Source organism: Penaeus chinensis, chromosome 2, assembly GCF_019202785.1.
Source record: "Penaeus chinensis breed Huanghai No. 1 chromosome 2, ASM1920278v2, whole genome shotgun sequence".
Taxonomy (NCBI): Eukaryota; Metazoa; Arthropoda; class Malacostraca; order Decapoda; family Penaeidae; genus Penaeus; species Penaeus chinensis.
Window position 1 is genome coordinate 33,869,775 of NC_061820.1, and position 25,000 is coordinate 33,894,774.

At 34.7% G+C, this 25,000-nt stretch overlaps 3 protein-coding genes across 4 annotated transcripts in view; 2 read left to right on the forward strand and 1 right to left on the reverse strand.

Moving 5' to 3' along the window:
• LOC125032244 (armadillo repeat-containing protein 2-like) overlaps positions 1–7,321 on the forward strand; it is a 53,308-nt gene extending 45,987 nt beyond the window's left edge. Inside the window, exons 13-20 of one of the 2 annotated variants that reach the window (XM_047623341.1) lie at positions 1–78; positions 488–628; positions 1,381–1,597; positions 2,348–2,461; positions 2,791–2,829; positions 3,244–3,376; positions 3,845–4,005; positions 4,175–7,321. The exon at positions 1–78 is cut by the window's left edge and continues 91 nt beyond it. In XM_047623341.1, coding sequence (XP_047479297.1) covers positions 1–78; positions 488–628; positions 1,381–1,597; positions 2,348–2,461; positions 2,791–2,829; positions 3,244–3,376; positions 3,845–4,005; positions 4,175–4,338 — 1,047 coding nt within the window. In that variant the 3' untranslated portion in view covers positions 4,339–7,321. The remainder of the gene's footprint in view (positions 79–487; positions 629–1,380; positions 1,598–2,347; positions 2,462–2,790; positions 2,830–3,243; positions 3,377–3,844; positions 4,006–4,174) is intronic. The other variant, XM_047623349.1, reaches the window with a different exon arrangement.
• A 938-nt stretch (positions 7,322–8,259) lies between these two features.
• LOC125032911 lies at positions 8,260–14,907 on the reverse strand. The gene is made up of 7 exons (XM_047624309.1): positions 14,870–14,907; positions 13,041–13,785; positions 12,645–12,803; positions 11,935–12,088; positions 11,649–11,753; positions 11,133–11,322; positions 8,260–8,930 (listed from the first exon to the last, which is right to left on the reverse strand). Exons 2-7 carry the CDS (start codon positions 13,781–13,783, stop codon positions 8,716–8,718), a joined length of 1,566 nt encoding a protein of 521 aa, XP_047480265.1. The 5' UTR covers positions 13,784–13,785; positions 14,870–14,907; the 3' UTR covers positions 8,260–8,715.
• Positions 14,908–22,856: 7,949 nt separating this feature from the next.
• LOC125034803 overlaps positions 22,857–25,000 on the forward strand; it is a 2,696-nt gene continuing 552 nt past the window's right edge. The window contains exons 1-6 of the mRNA XM_047626787.1: positions 22,857–23,006; positions 23,501–23,638; positions 23,825–23,876; positions 24,268–24,407; positions 24,583–24,691; positions 24,859–24,961. Of these exons, the coding sequence (XP_047482743.1) occupies positions 22,857–23,006; positions 23,501–23,638; positions 23,825–23,876; positions 24,268–24,407; positions 24,583–24,691; positions 24,859–24,961 (692 nt within the window). The remainder of the gene's footprint in view (positions 23,007–23,500; positions 23,639–23,824; positions 23,877–24,267; positions 24,408–24,582; positions 24,692–24,858; positions 24,962–25,000) is intronic.

A 25,000-nucleotide genomic window follows, 5' to 3' on the forward strand; every position in this document is an offset into this window, starting at 1 on the left:
TCCTCGCCCGCCATCGTGGTGCGCTTAGCCTACGCCCTCGGGAACATGATGGCCAATTCAGACGACGCGCGCTGGCAGGTAAGGAACATCCTGAGGCTTATTTTATATTATTTATTTATTTATTTATTCATTTATTTGATAAGGAAAGGCGGGAGAAAGGAAAAAGTAGTTCTAATGGCCTAGTCGTATAGTTTTTTCGTTTTGTTTTTAGAGAGAAGATTTTCAAGGGATGAGTGGGAATGGAGAAAAAAGGAAATCTGGCGACTTTAGTCTGTCTTTCTCTCTCTTATATATATATATATATATATATATATATATATATATATATATATATATACATGTATATATATAAGGTCACCAATAGTGGAATATCCATTGGTGAAAATCAAGTAAAAATGTATGCAGTTCCACGACATCCAACCTGTAAGTAATCTATAAGTAATCCTGCATTCTTATCTTACCCTTTCTTTCTTTTTTTCTTACACAGTTGTTCAGCGAAGACGGCTTTACGGAGACACTACTAGAATTACTAACCGAGTACCTACGGAGGGACCGCCACCACCAGGCCGAAGAAATGGCTGACCCGCTCACTCCTGCCAGCGGCGCTCCCGAAGACGTCATGGTCAAGGTGGGGCCGGGCGCTGACGTAGACACACGGGAACACGCGGACAGACAATCATATATGTGCACTTTGACATCCTATATGTATCTGCACACATTTGTACGCGCTTCGACATACGTGCAAACTCACGCGCGTATACCCACACGAACACGCACACGGGACACGCACATGAACACGCACACATACGGACATACACACGCTCACGCATACACACACACACACACACACACACACACACACACACACACACACACACACACACACACACACACACACACACACACACACACACATACACACACACACAGTAACATTAATTATTCTTATTACACAATCATAATAACATAGTAGATATACAAGTACATTAATTCAGGTAATAAAAAGATAGACTGATAGATGGATAGAGAGATAAACATATAGATAAAGACAGATAGACACATAGACATAAAGAGAAATGGGTAATACACATGAAGATAGACAGATAAATAGATAATACATATATACATACATAGCTAGTCAGATAAATAGGTAGATAGAAAGATGAACAGAAGAATGGATATATACAAACAGACGGACATATAGATAGATAGATAGGTAGATAGGAATGTAGACTGGTAGATGAATAGATTAGATTAATAAGCAAATACATAAGTGAAAAGAGAACCAGACAGATAAATGAACAAATAAATAGTCAAGACGACATACAAATAAATCAGACATGTCCCCCTGACCCTCTAACACCGAAAACATCTTTACAGTTGATCCGTGTCCTGGCCAATGTCTCCGTTCACGCCCGAGTTGGCCCCGTCCTGGCCAGGTCAAGGACTTGCCTCTCCCTGCTCATCTCCGTCTTGAGACACAAAGCCGTGGACGAGAGCGAGGAGCTGGTACTGTCTGCTTTGGCCACCCTGAACAACCTGACTTTCTACACTAGGGACCAGCCTGTTTCCGCTCTTCATACACAACTAGCTGAGTGTAGGTGTTCGTTTTGAGGGAAGAAATGAGATCGTGGTATTATTGTTAGTAATATTGTTGTTATTATTTTTTTGGATGGATTTTGGTGGATTGTGGTGATTATGGTAATAATAGTATAGGTGGGAATGATGACAGCAGTATTAATGATGATGGGGATGATGGTAATAATAATTGTAGTTATAATAAATGGTTATTAACATTATCAAAATCATGACTGTAATGATAACTATATAGTAATATTGCCATTGGCGATGATAATGATAATCATATGATAATAATCATATGATATTGATAATGACAAAAGAAAGTGGTGTACCTTACTTGAATATTGCAGTTATACTTCAAATTTTGATAGGATAAAACTCAAAATCATGACATTAAAACATATCATGTATGATTTACATGGTTTAGAATATCTTAAGATTGATGATGTTTACAATAAATTGGACTGTTAAGATGAAATAATGATTTAATCAAATTATATAAATAGATTTATAAGTAACACATATCCAAAATAGTTATCAAAGAAAAAAAAAAAATGGGAAAAGTTTTCACTCTTCAGTCCTGTTATTTATAAACTTTTCCCTATACTCTATAAATTTTTTACTCTCATAACATCACAGAAGAAAAGAACATGCACAAAAATCAGAGTATACCTTCAGTAGATCTTTTTGACATTCTATCAGAAAGGAAGAATGTTCTGCTAGCATTACCATAATCTAATGCTGTTAACTCCTATACTATTTCCAGGCTTGTGTGACATGTTACCAATGGATCACGTCGAAGGTCTCGTGGAAACTATTAGAGTATTTGGCAATCTGACCCATTTCAGAGAGATAAGGGACATCGTTACTAAGAGGGCTGGTTAGTATTATGAAAACTGTTTTTTAAAGCATTATGCATGTTCTTTGTTAAGTGGATATTGTATATTTTGTTTATGCGCTGGTTATGATAATGATATCAGCTTTTGTATTTCCTTTAAGATCAGAAAAACAAGAGAGAGCAAAAAAAATTGTGCCTTATCTTTTTCATCAAGCTTGTATGATTGTGTTGATTACTTCTTTTGAGTGAGAATGTGCATCTCCAAAAAGAAAGAAAGAAAAAAAAAAAAAAAAAAAGAATGGGACCAGGGGACAGATTCGTCAAATCTGTCCACTCATTTCTGTGACTTTCTTTTTCTTTAACCCTTTAAGACCCGGCGATGAAAGGAAGCCGCTTCTCGGGCTGTCATGGTAAGTCCTACGTGAAATCATAAATAAAAGCAAATATCTCCCTTGACAGATATTATCACTGAGTATTAATAAATATTCTACAGAAAGAGAGAGAAAAAAAAAAAATTACAAAAACAAAACCACTATCAGCTCGAATGTGGCAAGTAAAGTATGCATTTGAATGTACTGTTTATATGTATAAGTAACATAGTTATGCATGAGTGTCGGTGGCTTAAAGGGTTAATAAATTAAGTGAATATTAGAATAGATGACAGCATGCATCTGTTAAATGAATCATTGCATATTATCATTTACTATTTAGTTGATATATGCATATCTGCTGATAATGGTTCTTAAGTTGTTGTTAAATACCTGTTGATACTGACTCATTTTAATTCATATTCTTAGAGATCAATGACACATTGTCTATTCCAGTGTTGGAGATCCTTATTGAGATGCTGGACTGTGATTCACGAGAACTGGTATATGTCTGTGCTGGTGTGTTAGTCAATCTAATGTCAGACGCATCCAGACGATCCATCTTCCAAGAGGAAAATGGAGTACTAAGGTATATATCCACAACACATACATATACAGTAATATTCTTTAACGATGTGCATGACTCATATATTGTACTGTCCACAATGATAGTTCACATGATATTACCTAGCACAAAAATTCATAGAGTTTGTACAAGTATTAGAAGGTACATTCTTAACATTAAAACATGCTAATATGTCTGTTTTTATATATCCATTAGAACTATAGAAAAAATAAAAATCTGAATGATCTCTCTTTCCTGCACTATTTGTAGAACTGTCTGACATGGGCATATGTTAATGTAATCAGTCAGAACTGATTAAATCACAGAAGGAATATCTTAATTTACTGATAAATAACTGCACATTTAGACACTAGACTTGAACATACTGTGTGCATATACTGTTAAAAACACCAACATACTATTGTCAGAGAAGTAAAGATTAACATATGTACCCTATTTTTACCATTTTACACAAAGTATCATTACTTCCAGGATGATAGATGTACTACAGTACTTTGGATATGGAGACTGGCAGCTATGTAGTCTTGCCTGCCAAGTCCTTTGGAACTTCTGTGCCTCTGCAGCTGATGTTCAGTCAACACTTGGTGATAAGGAAACAGAAAAGCTGGTTTTTGTTCTAGAAGAATTTTTGGGTAAGGATTTTCTGAAGAACTTTGTGCATTACTGTGATTCTGTTAAATGTGCCATCCGAAATCAATAGTTTTCATATTATTACTATATGCAAGCCAAATCAAAATATATACACCCCTACCAATTTGAGGATTGCTTTGCATACGAAAAGCTAATAACAATGTCTTACAGATGATGATTCCTACTTCAACAATCCCGAGGTGTTTGGTGAATGCGACCCTGAGACAAAGGACGTTGTCTATCAACTGTGGGAAGATTTTGCACAAGTCGCAACAAAGCTCCTTGATCGAATTGAGGAGAACACTTCATCATTACCCATAGTGTCACCCACTTAGCATGTAAACTAAAGTGTATTGCTTTGTCAACTTATAAAACGTGTGGTTATTGTTGATACTTACTTTATATAACCTATATACAGTGATATAAAAATAAATATTAGACATCCTTCATATGTAAAGATAATTTTATTATGAATATTGATTCAATAATTTTCACTTTCTACTTATACACCTATGAAGTATATACATCTATAATGATAGTGAAATTCTTTATAATATATATTTTACATAATTATGAAGTTAAATGAGTTATGATGCAACATATATAGATATTATACATGCATATGAATGATTAACAAAACTTTTATTCTCTGATGTCAATAATTTTGTGTAATGTGTGTATATAAATTACTTTTAATCATCTGTGTTATCGAGGGACATTGAAAACAGCATAAGTTATTATGATACTGATCATGTATTTATTACTCATACTGTAAAGCTGTATATACTAGTACAGATTTTTTTCAATGATTATAATTATAAAACTACAACAAACAAAAGAATACAAAATATATATATATATCTATCTCCTCCTGCATAAAGCATCCAACTGTATGGATCTCTTTTGTACGTGGAAGTATCAGTATAATGCTGTTACTCTGACATGAACTCAGTGATAGGATATTCAAATGATGAGACTTATTTATCTAGTCATTTTTTGATGTTTCAGTGCACTTTGTACATAGTGTGCATTTTCAGCCTGTGGAACAAAATGTATATAATATATACGTAACCAAAGCTATTGAAAGTAAATAATAAGAAAATGGTGTATTTAGTTTTTGAAAAAATGGGAAAAATCATAAATTGTTTAGTATATAAGAAATCTTAATATTACATACAAGAGTGTAACATCTGCATTTCAAGTTCATTAATCTCTTTACTGTGAGGAAATTGCAAAAGCCTCTCTTCGAGAAAAGTCTGACAAACATTCATGTTAATAGTGTATCAAAATATAGGAAACATTTCAGCAAGCTGTGTATAGCTGTCATGATTGATTGTGGAAATTTGAAAAAGAAGCAAAATAACATACAAAATATAGTCCTACATTAACCCACTGATGCCTGGTACATGTACTGTCCATTATGGTTTTGTTTTATTAATTTTGGTTACACATAGATAACTTCCAAGCTGTCAATTTATAGATGTACTATATTTTTGGGGGAAAAAAGGTCTCAATCCTAATATATTATTGTTGTTATTGATATTTCTATTACTATTATTGTAATTATTATAGCAATAAGAGTACTAGTAGCAATAAAAATGAACACTTTTGTTTCCAAAAATTCAAGGAATAGAGTAAATATGTGAGATCAGTCTTAGGAAAAAAAAAAAAAAAAAAAAGTCAACTAATGCCTGACTCTAGAGAACTCAGCTAAGTCTCTCTTGAGGAAAGAAACAACAAAGTGGTTCTGAAGGCAGCAAATCCCAAGTAAACACAGTAATACATTAGAATAAAAGAGATTTGGCAAATCGGAATACTGAGTTCTGGGTGAGTTGCCAGCTTTTCCTTTCCTCAGATAAGTTGAACTACAGTAACTGGCTCCTTGGTGATCAAGCAAGCGTGGAGTCATCTGTGTTTAAACATAGTTAATAAACTAAATTCATAATGAATAGGGTATGTATACATGCCATCCCAGCATCAACCAGTTAAATGCAAGTTAACTTTACTCCTTTTTTGGTACTGTTGATATGTTAATATACACAAGTTCATTGTAAGTTGTAGGCTTTGTGATGACCATGGCAGCAGAAGATCCAGTAGCATAAGATATGAACCAAATAGCTTAGCTTGAGTTTCTGTTAAGCATACAGATAACAAATTTGTTATATTTACAGCTGCGAGATGTGAGAAAGAATATATATCAGTAATATAGAGAAATGACAGATACAGCATCCATGAGCACAAATATATATGTCTCTGACAACACAGAAGTCATAACTCTGAAAATCCTAACAGTTTTTACCATATGTAATACAAATTATAAGAGAACTTCTTTATAATGCTACTGACTGCAATAGAGAATTAGTCCTTTATTTCTATATGCATGCAGGACCACAAAGATACTGTTTCCGAGATATTTTTTTGAATATACAACCTTCCATTAAATATTCTAAGTGAATGTTACAGGACGGATGACTATGTGCAAACTTAGGCACTAAACTTTTATTAGCAGGTGTACATTACACCTCTTTTTATCTCTTGAATGTAAAAGAAAAAATATCAGAAATAATTCCTTGGAGTATGTACAGTCCCTAGATTTTGTAATTTGAAAAGTTGATCACTGAGTATAATATACAAAATATACTATAATGTATAACCTGTTAGAGCATGTAGATGTGCCTTAGCTGGAGGAGAATGAACACTGATAAATACAGAAATATTAATTTTATGAAATGAGCATCTTTAACACAAGTGTTTTCCTTCATTACATTATATCATTTGCTATAAGATATATAATTTGTTTTATATTATGTGTGCTGTTTGTTTCATTAGCATTTGCACTCAGCATTTAATTGACATCATATGCATTTTTCTTTATTAAATAAAGATGGATGCAAAACAAAAATATGAGGTCTATATGCTTGTACTACACTGAATAGTATTTATATACAAATCTGACAAACAACAAATGCCACAAGAATATGTGTAATATGTAAATCTGCTAGTTGGACAGTAAGATGTGCTAGGGAAATTAGTTTTGTTAGTAATGTAATAAATGGTGCTTTAGATGGTTTGAAATGATTGTTGTAGTACATGTCTAGTCAAAAGTCATTTACATACCACAGTACATAATTTGTTCACTATTGGCTAGCAGATTGCTGAAGCTTCCTCTCAGTCAGTGAAAAAATATATTAAGAAAGAATAAACAGATAAATAAAGACTGAGGGACAAGCAAAAACTGTATCACACATATGTGTGTGCATGTGCGTGTGTGTGTGTGCGTGCGTGTGAATGTGCGTGCGTGTGCGTGCGTGTGCGTGCCTGTGTCCATGTGTGTGTGTGCGTGTGTGTGCGTGGGTGTGTGCATGTGCGTGCGTGTGCGTGTGTGTGTGTGTGTGTGTGTGTGTGTGTGTGTGTGTGTGTGTGTGTGTGTGTGTGTGTGTGTGTGTGTGTGTGTGTGTGAGTGTGTGTGTGTGTGTGAGTGTGTGTGTGAGTGTGAGTGTGTGTGTGTGTGTGTGTGTGTGTGTGTGTGTGTGTGTGTGTGTGTGTGTGTGTGTGTGTGTGTGTGTGTGTGTGTGTGTGTGTGTGTGTGTGTGTGTGTGTGTGTGTGTGTGTGTGTGTGTGTGTGTGTGTGTGTGTGTGTGTGTGTGTGTGTGTGTGTGTGGGTGGGTGGGTGTGTGAATGTGCGTGTGAATGTGCATGTGAATGTGCATGTACGTGTGCGTGTGCGTGTGCGTGTGCCTGCACGAGTGCGAGTGTCTGTGTGGGTGTGTCTAAAAAGAATTATGAAAAAAAAAAGGTAGTTTCATAAGCACACATACAATAAAGATTTTAAAAAATTGATATTATCTGTTCATATTATTTCCCTTTAAACAAAATAACATAGTATCAGTCTTTCTGAAAAATGAAAATAAATTGCATTCACCCACATGACTTCTATTTTCTCTCTATGTAAAATTGCATCCCAAAAATAGATGTAAAAGTGTAAATTATATATACTGATATCTGTTGATATTATAACAAAGCTTTGAATCTTACCTCCTACCTCTCCAAACTATCCTGTCTTGTAAATTTACTAATTCAGTTATCAGAGACATTTATCAAGCATAATTAAAATTATCTGCTGTAATATCGAGTCAAATTTATTATTCTCAATCAGTTTTTTCCCCTTAAATATTACATTTATTTGAACCATTAAATCATTCATTTATTTAGTGCCTTTCAACATCGCAAAAAAGTAGGTGTAAAGAAATACAAGATCTGTTACTCTTTTAATAATAAAAATGCAGTGATCTTTGAAACAATGCATGTTATCTTTCTAATATTTGAATAAAAATATAGATATTCAACTGCTATTGATACATTTTTAAGAAGTATATATATTTATAACAATCTAACAAGAAAAGACACCAAAACCTTATGTTAAGTAGTATGTTAATGTCCTCTGATGAAGCCAAAACATACTATAAAATAAATTCATATTATCTCATCAATAATAATGAAAAAGAGGATAATGACCACAATCAAAAATAATAAAAATAATAGACAAATACAACCAATCAAAAATAATTACAAAAATAGAAAAAAACATTTGCCAATGTCAGAAATAGTAACATTATTCTTTAAACTTTATATTCACCGATATAAAAGAAAAGAAAAGAAAAGAAATGATGAAGAAAAAAAAAAAAAGCTTAAACATTACCTGTATATCACTGTTAGAATTTATACTCAAACTTAGGTGCTCTGGGCACTGACGGAGGTTCTGCAGGTGCCCGGCCGTACTTTAACCTAAGGATGGTGAGTGGAGCAGGGCGTTTGTGATGGTTCAGAAGATTCAGGAACCTCTGTAGTTCATCAGGCTTCAGCTGCACTTTCATGGTTTGTGCAAATCTGAGGGTCTCATCAGCTCCTGCGAGATCACCCAATTCACCTGGTACGAAGTGACAAAAAATCAATAAATCTACAAATAAAATACAAATACAATATTAGATTAGATGAAAAAAGAAAAACATACAGTTCACTGGTTTGATAATAATCTTTATGGGAATTTTTACTGTTTATGTTTAAATACTGATTTTTACACTTTCAGCATTTAATCATCTACCAAGTTTCCTCAAGTTTTCCCACTGCACAGATAAACTTGCGATGCTACTAGGCCTATGTCCTATTCTTTTAGCAAAGTTCCTATAACACAGTAAACATAAAAAATAAGTAACTATAATTTCAACACTAAAGCAAAAAAATAAAATTGTTTCTAAATATTTACTTATAAACAGTTATAATTGGATGAAAACATGAAAAAAGTAATGCTAAAAAGTGCTTCTTCAGATATGAGGTGTTTAATTTATCCATTAGGGTTCCTTGATGCAAGCTGATTAATGTAGTTGCCTGGTTGATGGTCAAGGATACCAAGCACCTTGAGGAATGCACAAAGCTAACATGCAAGCTCAAATAAAAGCTGCTTGGAAGTAAAGTATACTAAGGACCAAAAACTAACTTGGAAAAGGAAGGAAACAGTCAGTCCATTTGCTTGCTTATTTACTTTGTTTAGAGGTTCGTCTACAACAATACCACCATTGAGAAATCTTCCAAACTTTTCATGATAATAACACCCTACAGAATATATGGCTGATCCTAAAGGTAGATTTCAATAAAAAATAATTCCCCAATTACATGTTTCCAGTATCTTTGCATATCTACTACAAAATAAATAATATACATTTTATATACTTAGTATATGTGTATATAATTAAGCATATACAAATGCTTTATCCCAGTCAATAATAAAATATTATGGTTTCTGAAATATTAACCCCTACAGTCCAGATGATATGACCATCACATCATGAAAAGATCTGGCTTGAGGGGCAGGTGACATGAGCTTGCCAACATGAGTATTTCAGCTGAAGGGTGGGGTGATGGGAATAACTCACCACTAGTGTATAAAGCCCTTAGAGGAGGCTTTTGCATTATTTTGATTCAAAAACAATTGTGGAAAGTAATGTCCTTGAGCCATGAAGGGAAGAGTGCTGGCTCCAGGGCGGATGCCATTTCCAGGCTCAGGATCCTCTTCCTGGCCATTATGACTAGTGGTGCAGGTTGCATTACAGAAAACTGAATATTACAAAAAAAAAAAAAAAAAAAAAATACACAAACATTATTGTTATTATTATTGCACTGAGTTATGGACTACCAAGAGAGATGATATGGAGTCTGTGCAAGGAAAACATTCTATTGCTATGTTGATAAAGTAAATCAAATGATAAATATGGGTATTTGAAATTGGCAAAAAAGCTAAAAAAAACATGCAGAAAAAGAAAAAATAACTTTGTAAAAGAGAGACATACAGTCTTGTCACTACACATGAGTGTTTACATGCACCCAGCCTTAAAGCCACACACCCTTCAGAGTGGTTACTCAAGTAAGCTTAATGCCCATATTTTGGGCTACATGATGGCAGTTAAACATTCTGATCCAATAGGTTCAAAGCATTTTTTTTTTTTTTTTTGTAAGTTATTGAGATACCCTTTTCATTACTTTGCAAATTGCCAATCAACAGACAAATTCTACATAAACACTATCAATGAAAGCATAGTATAACAAAGCAAAACTGAAAAGCCATAACTTTAGCAGTGACAAGCTATCAAATCTTCCTGACAATACAATTCCAAATTGCCATATTGAGAAAATAAAATATAAAAAGTATAAACTACAGTGCTAGAATTGTACCACATTATGAATTAGTTCACTCAAATAATGATGAAATAGGTAAAACATACCAAACATCACAAATTCTACTAGAATATCATTTAATGTTTGCAAGCCACAAAATTTACCGTCTTGCACTTGGAAAACTTTAAGTTCTGTGCTGTTTACCTAATGATCCTTGGAACCTATCTTTCCTGCCCTACAGAGGATATACTTTTTAACATTTATTCATAACTAAAGAGCAGGCAGCAATAAGTGCAAGCCATAACACATGTTGGTTGTATTAGTTGTATTAGTGATGTGGGACTTGTGTTATATATGTAAAGAAGGTTAAATATCTTTTTTTTTTCTACTCCCTCAAATTTAGGAGTTAAGGATAGTAAAGGCAATAAAGTGTTATCAAACTAAGAGCAAACTAACTTACACTGATGTTGTAATAAGGCACTGGTTGCAGGAGCATAAAAGTCAGAAATATTGTGGTAGAGAACCAGCTGTAGTGTTCTGTGCAAAAGATCTTTATCTCCATTTGAAGATGCTTCATTTATTACACTTGTTAATTTTCTATGTAAATGTTCAATTAAATCTGGATGCTGCTCTATCAAATTATTAACCATCTGTAAATACAATATACAAATATAAACATTAATATTTTTTGTAATTGTTCAATTAAATCTAGATGTTACTCTAGTGCAAAAACTCAAAATATACAAAATTATATAAATATATCCTCATTTACAATCTTTCAATAAAAGAACAATCTATCTGCAGCTCCAGAATGCATAGATACAAACTTTATATAGGGAGTTAATTAAAACCAACTTGCCATGACAAAGGAGAAAACTTAAATATATGACACTATGTTATTAACCAAAAGACATTACATTATCAGTACAAAGTTCATGAAATCTCAGAGAACAGAAATCAAAATCTTAAAATTCACCACATGATGACGATGTCTTGGGCTGCAGAATCCCGCTCGCCATAGTGCCAAGGCTGGTCCTAGCTGATTATGTTCTTTTGCTAAATTTGTGACAAAGGAGAGAACCTGAAAAACATTATCATTAATATTAAGATCATTTCTTACAAAAATCATAAAATAAATATCTATATTTTCACTGAATAATTTCATATAAAAAGCCAAATCAAAAGAGGCTCAGCTATATTATGAACAACGAATACAGAATAATTATTCAAATCTATGATACAAATCAAATGATCAAATTTACCAATATCTCCTGGTCTTCATCACCCATTTCCATCACCTTTGAAAGTATAAATGCAGCTGTATCTTTTGTCTTCTTGATTTGTTTGGGATGATTAACAAATAGTTTATAAAGAACATCCAAGCTTTCTTTCAGTTTTCCTTCACAATACAAGGCACTGTAAGATAAGAGTCAAATCCAATTCCATCCAATAAACAGTAATAATACACATTAACAGACTAACATAAAGGTGCCAAACCTTTATGTACTTGTGCCAACTTCCTCAAACCTCTAAAACATATATGACCCCCCAGCCATCATCCATTTGCTTAAAGAATTTTCTACAAGGGACAAGGTAAGAAAATTGAGGACTATAGACAACTTTGTTACCACAGTATGCTGGATGTCATAGGGCCCTAAGTTACTGGCATATCAGCAAAGTGAAAATTTTGGCAATGTTGCTGATAATGCATCATGCTCTTTTCCTAAGGTTTAGTGATACCCAAGCCAACCCCATTTGTTCCCTTAGGGGATCTGAAAAATGGTTAGCTGCAGATAAGATATTCTGTGTACAATACATTTTCTGAATCTTAACTACCAAATTTATGCATAATACATGCATTAAGCATATTTCTAAAGTCATATAAGTTTTTATGATAGGTGCATATTTCATCCTGGTGCCACATGCATATATGATAACATTTTATATCAGGTTGAAACAGAACAGGCATTACCTTGCAAAATAGGCATCGAAATACAAATGAGATTTGTACTGCCTGGGATACCTATTTCGAGTCATATTCTTAATTCTCTTCACATCATCTAAAGCCCCTTCAACAGAGGCCCACGCACATAATTGTTTCAATATAGCAAATGATGGATATTGTTCCTTTCTGCAATATAAATGCAAAATTGTGTATGAAGATCTAAAAATACAAACAATAGAAATATATTGGCTATCAAATTCTGCTTCAACAACAAGGTTATATAATAGGATTATTTGCACAATTTCTCATCAAAATAAAGACACTGAAAAAAGAAGTCTTGAAGTTTCCTTACACCACCAAATAACACTAATCTACATTCTTCTATATGTATAGTATACAGAGAATACTATCAAATGAACTTACCTTACATATTCTTCTACTTCAAAAAGGGCTTTTCTCATTTCTTTAAGACATATCATTTCAAGTAGAAATGATTCTTCAGCTTTGCTTATATTCTTTGGTTTATTTTGAGGTACCGGTACTTGGATATATATCTCTTTCAGTCTGTCCTGCAATTCTAATGGAGCTTGTTTTGGTAGCTTATGCTCTTGGAGCACTGTTGTAGACTCAGGACAGTGTTGCTGATCTCCAATGCTTTTCTGTTTCCTCAAATCATAATCTCTTACTGAAGACTGATTACTGATACTTCTTGAAAAATCCTTCCCTGCTGAAGTGTGACTACTAACAAAATCTAAAGAAGTTTCATTCTGGGCATCTTGCTTCTCCATTTGCCTATCATTATATGGTGCTTGCTGATGATTGGCTACTTTCTTATTACTGTCAGATGAGTTCACTTTTCCTGATTTTATGTAATTATTGACTTTCAAATGTTTAGTCTCTTTTGCAATGTGCTTCCATTTATTTGTTTTTTGATAGGTTTTTGCAGTTCTTAAATTATAAACAAAATCATCAAGTTTGTCCTTTTTTGGTGGTTTGACATGGTTATCAGTTATTTGACTATAGTGTCTAGCATTTCTATCTAACTCTCCATTAACATTTGCAGTAATAATGAGTTGAGAAGTTGCTGGTATTCCATGCTTGCACAGGACACATAAGCGCTGTGCATACATTAACACATGCGCTTGTTTCATACAAATGGTCTGCATTCCTGAAATGTAAAGGAACATGAATGTACAGGTCTTTATACATAAGCCGGTTACATGTTACATATTGCATATCATTATTACATTGTTACATATCTGTGAAACTGAGAAATGCTTCTAATATTATAATCTACTGCAGATTTAATAAATGCAATAGTATCAAAGGTTATCTGTGAGTCTTTCAGGTGTAGATTCATTATATATGTATCCAAGTAAGGTTACATAATCTATTTAAGTATTATAATGGTATTGGAAAAAAAAAAAAAAAATGTGAATGTTTACTTTAGGGCTGGTTGCAATGTGGGTAATTTAGAACTTGGAGGTTTCAAAATTCGGCCTCACTGTCCTGGTAGTACAGCCAATTTGTCTAGCCAACTAAGGAGAGGAGCTATGAACATTTACTAATATAGTGGCTCAGAATGCAATGTTATCATCACCTAAACATATTAAACAACACAGTGAAATATTAAAAGTAATTTGCAAAAAGCAAAGCATATCAAAGTCCACAGATGAACACATTAAGTGGTACTATAACCTCAGCATTTCAAGTCCTGGCAATGGTCAAGAAATCTTTCATCATCTCTATCATGTAGATTCTGGGAAGGTAGGTCTTTTTTCCAACTTCACTGCCAATCAAAACCAAGAAAAAGTCCGAACTCCACCTTCTCAAACTATATACTATATGATAGAAGGCTTTTGGTCTTTGAAAGAAAATTCAAAATAATTGTTCATATACATTTTTGATTCACACTCACAACCACTCTTAAACCTTTTCTGTATTCACTGCTTACCCTTAATTGAAACCCTTAAAACCATCGACTTTCCATCCCAGCCTCAACTTACTCCCTTCGTATTCTTGACGTCAACAAAATCTACTATAAATTTGATATATTCTTATTATCAATTTCAACAACCGGTATCGCATTCATTCTGAGGTAATTCATAATATTCTCGCTTGTAATAAGATGACATGTAAAATTAACGAATTATTAGTATCTACAATTCGACTATCTGTAAAATTATTCTCTATCGGGACTACAGTTATGGTTCTAAGTTATATAAATAATGAAATAATATCTTCCAACAAACCTGATGGACTTTGTTTATGTTGTCGATGGCCAGCTGATCTCCGCTTTCGGAAATATGACGATACTATGCCGCTTTTATGTAAATAAATAAATAGAAAATAAGTAAATGGATAATATATGTATATATATGTATGTATACATATATAAATATATATTATATATATAGATATATAGATATATAGATAGATATAGATATGGATATGTTTATGTATACATAAATGAATTTATACACACACACACACACACACACACGCACACACACACACACACACACACACACACATATACACACACACACACACACACACACACACACACACACACACACACACACACACACACACACACACATATATATATATATATATATATATATATATATAACATATATATATTTATATACACACATGAATATACACACATATATATGAATGGTAAAACACTCTACTGTGTAAATACTATGGTAGAAAAAATAAAACTGCAAAAAAATCTAGTTTTTGCATTGTGGGGTTTTCTGATACACACACAAACTCACACATACACACATACACACACACACACACACACACACACATGTCCTTCCTATCGTTATGTTATCGCTGAGGTTGTTTTGTATGTGTCTGCGTTCATTTCATTATGTGTGTTTGATCTTCGTATGTGGTGACATCAAGCGTCGGGTGACCTTGCAAGACAGAAAAAAACAAACATTAAAAACTGTAGGAGCACAAGACTGCAAGATTGAGTAGAGAAAAGGGTTGATATTGAACCAGGAGGCCTTATGACATTGAATTAAGCTCAAACAATATAAATTCAGTTAGAGGATCTGTTCAACATCGTCTCCAGTCCGCGATTGCATTACAGTGAAGGCCGTGGATTAAATTCAGCTTGTTGCAGCTTGGAAAGGAAGCCCTTCTTACCTTTGCTTTAGCCTGTATATTCATGTTTGCAACCGACTTATTTTTGCCCATAAACGTGTCTTTTCAACATTCGCCATCGTTATATCAAACAATGTTGTAATGAGTGTCTGGCATGTTTCCAGTGTTTTCTAGTAATAATGTTGAATATTGCGTAACATGATATCTGTGGTGGATAATTCAAGTTGTCATGATTTCTATAAATAAGGGTGTATATATACACATTTGCATAAAAGGGATCGTGGACAAACACATCTAACACAAAATTCTTATACACACACACACACACATTGTCTGCCTGCCTCTTTGTCTGTTTTTGTTTTTTTTCTCTCAAACCTATCAAAATTAGTATTTTCCCTTATCTATTCCCCCTCCCCGTTACCTGCTTTTTCGACCTCCCAATCTTTTTGCGCCCCATCCTCCTCCAAATTAACCAAGGAGACTAATCTTCCTCGCCTAAAAAAAAACCTTATAGTTGGATTAAAGGTTCAATGCACCCCCGGTTGTTTTTTTCCAACGGGAAAACGGTCGCCAGTACAAAAACAACTTTACTTGTAAAACCTTTTGATGTAAAAAAAGTGCCAAGGTTGGGGAAAACTTTTGGTAGGTTGTGTTTTTTTTTATTCAATTTTTTTTTGGGTTAATGCCCTTAATTTTTTAAACCCTTTTTTCCCTGATTTTCCAAAATATTAATTTTTTAATTGTCATCATTGTTATTACTAATGAGGTTATTATCATCATCATTATCACTTTTTGCTATTGTTAAAAATTTTTCTAATAATTTTAAAATTATTATTAACATTATTATTATTTTTGGTTATTTTATTATTATTATTATTTATTTTTATTATTATTATTATTATTAATATTTTTTATTATTTTTTTAAAAATTATTATTATTATTATTTAACTGTCATCATCTTTTTTCCCTCTTGTTTTTTATTATTAAAAAAAAAAAAAAATTTTACTGAAAAAGTAAAAAAGATAATGTAAAAAATTTATAAAAACCATATTGCATATAAAAAAATTTTTCCAAAGCCCGGGGCCCAAGGTTAGGTGATGAAATTTTCAAAAAATTCGTCGCAATTTTTCCTATTTTTAAACAGGAACGTCGTTTAGATGCATGGACTCTTCAAGTAATTGAACTTAACGTAAACTTTAGGGGGGTGGGGAAAAAATATGTACTGTATGTATATTCACACAGTGTAAATTAGAAAAACAAAAAAATTTTAAGTGTATTTTTGGTTCCCCCATTTTTTGAAAAGGGGGGCCCCCAGAATTTTAATTTGGGACCCCCCGAGTCCCGTGCTTTTTAAACCCCGTGGGCCATATGTGTGTGTATTTTATATTATTTTATATATATATATTAATATATTTAATGTGTTTGTGTGTGTGTGTGTGTGTGTTTTACAAAATATGTATAAAGCATATAACCATTTTATTCATTTTTTAAAAAAATTATATTTTAATATATTTAAAATAAAGTATGTTTGTATGAAAAGGGATACACCTTTATATTTATATTTGTATACTAAAATTTTTGTTCACCCCCATATATTTTAATATTTTATATAATATATATAAATTTTAAAAAATGCACACAATATATTACATTATATTTTTTATTTACATATTTATCAATTTATTGAAAAAATTTTATTTAAACGTGGGGTTTTGTGGGGTGTGGGGTGTGTTTGTGTATCAAACTCTCTCAATATATATATATTACTTTTATATGTTTATGAAAAAAATTTTTTATATTTTTAAAAAAAAATTTTTAAATATATAAAATCTGGGGAAATGTGTGTGGGGTGTGTGAAGGGGTGTTTTTATTTGTTTGTGTGTTTTTGTGTGTGTGTGTAAAAAACAAGGCAAAACACACACACACACAAAACCCCCAAAACACACACACACCACACACACGCACACACAAAACCCGCACCACCCACACCCTATATATAAAAATAAAAAAAAAAACAAAAACACCACACAAAAAACACAAAAAACACACACCAAAAACAAAAAAACACACACAAAAACACACAAAAACCACAAAAACCCCATTTTTAAACTATATAAAAAATATATATAAAATATAAAAATGTTTTGTTTGTGTGTGGGGTTGTTTGTGTGTATATATATATATATATATATTTTTTTAAAAAAAATTTTATATAAATTCAATATGTGTGTGGTGGTGTGTGTGTGTGTGTGGGGGGTGGTTGGTGGGTGAAAGTTGGGTGTGTGTATGTGTTTTCGGGGGTGTGTGTTGTGTATTTTTGTATTTTGTGTGTGTGTGGTGTGGGGTGGTGTGTGTGTGTCTATATAGATAAAAGGAAAGAAAAGAAAAAAAATAAAACAGGGTGTGTAAATATATAAAAAAACACACAACACCCACCCACAACACCCACACACACACAAAACACCCCACACATATATCTATTTTTTAAATATATATATATATAAAAAATAAATATTTGTAAAAGAATATTTAGTTTTAAAAAAGGATCGATGAATAAAATGTGGGGTGTGTTTTTTAAAACCCACACAACGCACCACAACACAAAACACACACACCCCCAAAAATTTTATATCTTTTATATATATAAATAATTAAAAAAATTTTATATATATATAAAAATATATATATGTGGGGTTTTGGCGTTTTGTGTGGGGGGGTGTTTGTGGTGTGTGTGGGTGTGTGTGGGGGGTGTGTTGTGTGTGAGGTGTTTTGTGTGGGGTTTTTGGTGTGTTGTGTAAAAATATTTTTATATTGAAAATTTTTTATAACATCACTATTGAAACATCTTTAATATATATTGAAAATATAATTTGTATACATGTAATAAAAGATAACTTATGTATAAAATTTAATATCGACCCCTAAAATTGATCTTCACATATTTTTCCCTTACGTATTTTTTTTTTTAATTTTTTTATTTTTCCTTCCCCTTTCTCCCCCCCCCCCCCCCCCCCCTTCCCCCCCCCCCCCTTTCCCCTTTTCTCTTTCAGCTCGCCTCTAACCCCCCTCCCCCCCCCCCTTTATCTCCCCTCCCCCCCTTCCCTTTCCCGGGTTCGGGGGGTCCTCCCTTTCCCGGCAAAAACCCAGGGATACACAGACTTTTTCCTTGATTCCCCCGCAAGGGTAACACGGGTTTTGCTTTTTCATTTTCTAAAAAAGGGTGGGTTGGGTCTTAATTTATTTTTTTTTAAATTTTTTCCCTTAGGGGTTCCCCTTATAAAGAATGTAAACCCCCCCAAAACTTGTTTAATAGGTAAATGTTATTTATTTTGTTTTAAATTATATTCATAATTTTAAAAATTATATATATTATAAAAATTTTATAAAATATATATTTGTGTGTGTGTTGTGTGTTTGTGTTTTGTGGGTGTGTGTGTATGTGTTTTGTGGTATGTGTGTGTGCCCTTATATTGTTTTGAAATTTTTTTTTATATACATATGTATGATAACGGTAAAAAAATTTTATATGTGTATATTTTGGTATATATATATATATTAATATATATATAAAAAAATAATATATATAAATTATATAAAATATATATATAAAAGTATTTGCGAAATTTGTTTTTTTTAAAACTTTTTAAAAAAAAAGGTTTTTCCCTTTTAAGTACTCAATTTCCGGGCACCCAAAACAAAGCATAAAAAAACCCTTTTAATTTTATATTATTGGAATCTTTTTAATTTGTGGTTTATGTTTATATGAGTATACCCCCGAGAGAGAGAGGGGAGGGAGAGAAGGGAAAAAGAAAAAGAAAGATAAGAGAAAAAGGAGAGAGAGAGGAAGGGGAAAAGGAGGAGGGGGAGGGGGGGAAGGGGAAGAGAGGGGAGAGAGAGAGAGAGAGAGAAGAGAGAGAAAAAGAAGAGGGAGAGAATGAGAAAGAGAAAAAGGAGAGAGAAAAAAAGAAGAAAGAAAAGAGAGAGATAGAGAAGAGAGGGGAAAAGAGAGAGATGAAAAGGGGAAGAAGGGGGAAAGAGAGAGAGAGGGGGGAAAATGAGGTTTTGGGACCAAAGAGAGAGAGAGAGGGGGAAGAGGAACCCAGGGGAAGAGAGGGATGAGAGGGAGATTGAAGGGTTTAGAGAGAGGGGAGAGAGAGGGGAAGAGGGGAAAGAAAGAGAGAGAAGAAAGAGGGGAATGGGAGAGAGAGGAGAGGGGTGGGATTGGGGGAGGAGAGAGGAGGAAAAAGAGGAGGGGGAAAGAGAAAAAGAGAGAGGAAAGAGAGATGAGAGAGAAAAAAAGAGAGAGATGGAGGAAAAGAGAGAAGAGAGAGGAGAGGGGGAAAGAGGAGAGAGGAGAGAGACGAGAGAAAAGAGAGAGGAGGAGAAAGAAAAAAAGATGGAAAAAGAGAGAAAAAAGGTTTGGGGAAAAAAGAGAGAGGGGAGGAGAAGAGGTTGATTGGAGAGAGAGATTTGGGGCCCTTTTTGGAGAGAGGGGAGAGAGGAAAAGAGAGAGAGATGAGGGGAAAAAGACGAGGGAGGAAAAAAGAGAGTGGAGAGAGAAGAGAGAGAGGGGAAGAGGGAGAGAGGGGAGGAGAGAGGAGAGTTTGAGAGGGGGAGAGAGAAAGAGAGAGAAAAGAAGAGGAAGAGAGGAGAGAGAAGAGGGGAAAAGGGGAGAGAAGAAAAGCGGGGAGAGAGGAAGAGAGAGAGAAAAGAGAGAGGAAGAGATTTAGAAAAAGGGGGAGAAGAAGAGAGAGAAAGAGAGGAGGAAGAGAGATTGGGGGAGAGAGAGAGAGAGAGAGAAGGGAGAGAGAGAAAAAAAGAGAGAAAAGGGAGGAGAGAGAGGGGAGAGAAGAGGAGAGACGAGAGAGAGGAGAGAAGGAGAGGAGAGAGGAGAGGAGGAGAAAGAGGTGAGAAGGAGAGAGAGAAAAGGGGGGAGTGAGACAAAGAGGGGAGAAGAGGAGAGAGGGGAAAAGAGAGGGGAAAGAGGAGGGAGAGAGAGGAGGAGAGGGGAAAGGGGGAAGAGATGAGAAAGGAGGGGAGAAGAGGAGAGAGGAAGGAGAGAGAACCCAGAGGAGAGAGGGGGGGGAGAACGAGAAAAAGGAGGGGAAGAAAAGAGAGAGAGAGGGGAAAGACCCGAGGGGAAGGGGAAGAGAAAGAGAGAGAGAGGGAGGGAGAAGGGAGAGGGAGAGAGAGAAAAAGGAGGGGAGAGAGGAGAGAGAGAAAAGAGAGAAAAGAAGAGGGGGGGGAAAGGGGGGAAGGAGGGGAGAGAGAGAGAGAGAGAGAGAGGAGAGGGGAGAGAAAGAGAGAGAGGAAAAGACGGTTTTTCCCCGAGGAGAAAGAGAGAGAGAAAAGGGGGAGAGAGGGGGGAGAAAGAGAGAAAAAAGGAAAAGGAGAAGAGGGGGAGGGGGAGAGAGAGAGAGGGGAGGAGAGAGAGGAGAAAAGGGGGGAGAGAGGGGAAAAGACGGGGAGGAGGAAAAGAGAGAAAAAGAGGAAGGAAAGATAGAGAGAGAGAGAAAAAAGGAAATGAGGATGAGAAGGGAGAGAGAGAGAGAGACGAGAGAAAAGACGAGAGAGAGGATGAGAGAGAGGGGGAGGGAGAAAGGGGAAAAAGAGGGAGGCGAGAGAGAGGAAAAGAGGAAAAGGGGGGAGAGAGAAATAGAGAGAGAGAAGAGAGAGAGAAAAGGGGAGAGTAAAGAGGGAAGAAGATAGAGGGGTGGAGGGGGAAAAGGGAAGAGGGGTGGAAAAGAGAGAGAGAGGAAAGAGAGGGGAAGGGAGAGATAAGGGAGGGAAGAGGAGAGGGGAGGGGAAGGGGAGGAGAGAAGAGAGAGAGAAGGTAAGAGGAGAGAGAGGGGAAAAGAGAGGGAGAGAGGGGGAGAGAGAGAGAGAGAGAGAAGGGAGAATGGGAGGGGGGAAAGAGATGAAAGGAGAGAGAGAGAGAGAGGAGAGGGAAAAGAGGAGGGGGAAAGAGAGAGAGAGAGAGAGGGGAGAGAGAGAAAGAAAGGGGAGAGGGGGAGAGAGAGAGAGAGGGGGAAAGGGGGAGAGGAGGAGAGGAGAGAGAGGAGGAAAAGGAAAGAGGAGAGAGAGGAGAGGATGAGAGGGGGGAAAAGAGAGGAGAGAGAGAGAAAAGAGAGAGGGAGGGGGGGGAGAAAAGAGGAGAGAGAAAAGAGAGAGAAAAGAGGGGAAATTTGAAAGGCAGAGAGTTTGAAGGTATGAAACGAAAAGATAGATAAAAAGAGAGAGAGAACTAAAAGATCGCAGTTTCCCGTTCGTGAAAAAGACTTCTTTTTCCTTTCCAAAACCTTTTTGGGGGCAAATTCCCTTTGCGGTGCCCTTTTCTGCTCTCCTCCTTGTGTTATCACACGGTAAGAAAATTCCTTATTTGTGTGGGTTCCCATGCCAAAATTGTAAAGAATTTAATAAAATAAATTAAATATTTTATATATTTTTTAAAATCTTATCTATAAATATCTTTATATTTAGGGTTATAATCTATTTTTTTATTCCCTATATCAAATAAATTCTCTATGCTTTATATCAATATTTATACCCATCTATCATCACACCACAAAAAACTTATATATTATTATTATATTATAATATACACATGTATATATTTTAAACGACACCCCCACCAAACACCCCAAAACACACACACTTCCACACACACAAAACACTTTATATATTTATATATATATATATATATGTGTGTGTGTGTGTGTGTGTGTGTGTGTGTGTGTGTGTGTGTGTGTGTGTGTGTGTGTGTCTGTTTATATATACATGTATATATATGTATATATATATATATATATATATATATATATATATACACATATATAAACATATGTGTGTGTGTGTGTATGGACACAAAATAATCATATATATGTATATATATAAACATAAATATAAAAGTATATATAATATATATATATAAATGTATATGTATAATATATATATATATATATATATATATATATATATATGAATGTATACGTAATATATATATATATATATATATATATATGTATATATATGTATATATATAATATATATATATATATATATATATATATATATATATATATATATATATATATATATATTTATTTATATGCATGTTCTTCTACCCTCCAACAGCCGGCCAGGAGTGTTCTTCAGGCGAGATCAGGTGTAAAGATTCCTCGCGATGTATTCCCCTCCGCTACATCTGCGACAACGACAACGACTGCGGCGACAATTCCGACGAGGACGGCGATCTGTGTGCAGTGAGTCAAAATACGAATAGTACCTAAGGTCTGATATTTTCAAAGCTAATTTAGGTTGCTTCATTATTTCAAGGGAAAAAAAATTGTTGTGTGTATATGCGCGCGACTACTTAAGCACGTACACACCTATAGACATTGGCACAGATAAACAGACACAGAAACATACACACACAGACACAGAAATACACACACACACACACACACACTGACAGACAGAGAGAGAGAGAGAGAGAGAGAGAGAGAGAGAGAGAGAGAGAGAGAGAGAGAGAGAGAGAGAAAGAGAGAGAGAGAGAGAGAGAGAGAGAGAGAGAGAGAGAGAGAGAGAGAGAGAGAGAGAGAGAGAGAGAGAGAGAGAAAAGAGAGAGAGAGAGAGAGAGAGAGAGAGAGAGAGAGAGAGAGAGAGAGAGAGAGAGAACAACACCAATTATATCTCGCAAAGCAAATCCTACCCATAACGATAATTATCTATTCCTCCCATGCATTACCCCTTCCAGGCTTGGCGTTCCGATTCGTGCGACCTAGGCTTTCATAACTGCGAGAGATTCGGCGATGTTTCATGTGTTTCGATTCAGTCGTATTGTGAAGATTCGAACCCGCAGTGCAATGGATCCCTTGAGCCGAGAGTTTGCCAAGTAAGGAATGGATAAATATTGAGTAATGGGATGGCAAATTGTATGTTGAATTGTGAACGGATAAAGTGCAGAATTGAAATGTGAAATGATTGGTTGTGGTTGTTAATGAGGGATGATGAAGATAAAAGATTTTTTTTTTTCAGTTTTTATCTTGATTTTGAGTATGTTTTTTTTTCTGTCTTTCAGATCTTGAGGGATGGGGCGATCCAGAATTTATCGTCGATAACAGTCTCTGGTGGTTAGTTTAGTATATTTGTAAAAATAGGAAATCATCATTGACATGTTATGGCTTTGCTCTCTCTAAAACTGCTTTTAACGGCGGTACTCAGTTTATAATCACAGTAATGCTTATTTTTAGAGAAAATGATGTTAAGAACGTGATAGCGATGATAATGACAACTTCTAATGCACTATACATTACCCTTCTCCAGCAGAAATAACATTACTGTTATATCCATTATTATTTTTTTAATTTCTTTTTATTATTATTATTTTTTTTTTTTTTGTAATCACTTATAATGTCGACATTACTGACGCTGTTACAGTAGGTTATTAAGAATGCAGATATATAAAATGTTATTGCTTTCTTCCTTTAATAACTAGAATTATAACTAGCCACCCTCTTCCAGTTACAACCAACCTGAACAAGAGCAAAATTCGCGGGGAAGAGCTGAAGCAAGTCGTGAACTTCACCCTCAGTCACCCTGCCTGTCCACCTCTGTTCACCCTCGTCGGGGACCAGTGTCTGTCTATCCTGTTTGTCAATAACGTGAGTGATGTTATATAGTGTTTCTTAATTATTGGTATTAGCTATTAACTTTATTAGATATATAATCATCATGTTCAAAACTTTGCAACTAATCGGAAGACTATTAAGATTTAAAAAAAGATGTCCACAACAACGCTACATGAGAAATAAACATATTTACACCAAATCTTTACAGGTGACATGGGGGGAAGCACGCCACCTGTGCCGGCTCATCGGCGGCGATTTGATCACTTTTAAGAACGTCAGTCATTTTGCCTCTGTCATCCAGCATTTGAAGGAGACGAGTGAGTTAAAAGCAAAAAACTATAATGAAGTAAATAATCATTCACTGTAGAGTAAATAGTATTTTTAATGTAGAGTATGCACGGAATTATAAGATATAAACATATTTGCACTATTAGAACCCCAGACTTTAAACTTAAATGAACTTACGTGCCGTATAAACCTGCAGAGTTGAGTGCGGACTTCTGGGTGGGCGGCCATTACGTGGACAAGGAATGGACTTGGCTGGATGGCTCGCCTATGGAACATGGATCGCCTTTCTGGACTGTTAGGTAAGATTTAGTCTATTTACAGTGGATCTGTATTAGAAT

Coding starts and splice junctions, on each gene's coding strand:
- LOC125032911 (XM_047624309.1), bottom strand. CDS start 13,783: ATGCAGACCATTTGTATGAAACAAGCGCATGTGTTAATGTATGCACAG. Junction 11,754..11,934: donor ATGAAGACCAGGAGATATTG/GTAAATTTGATC, acceptor AATGTTTTTCAG/GTTCTCTCCTTTGTCACAAA. Junction 8,931..11,132: donor TGCCTTATTACAACATCAGT/GTAAGTTAGTTT, acceptor ACTTCGTACCAG/GTGAATTGGGTGATCTCGCA.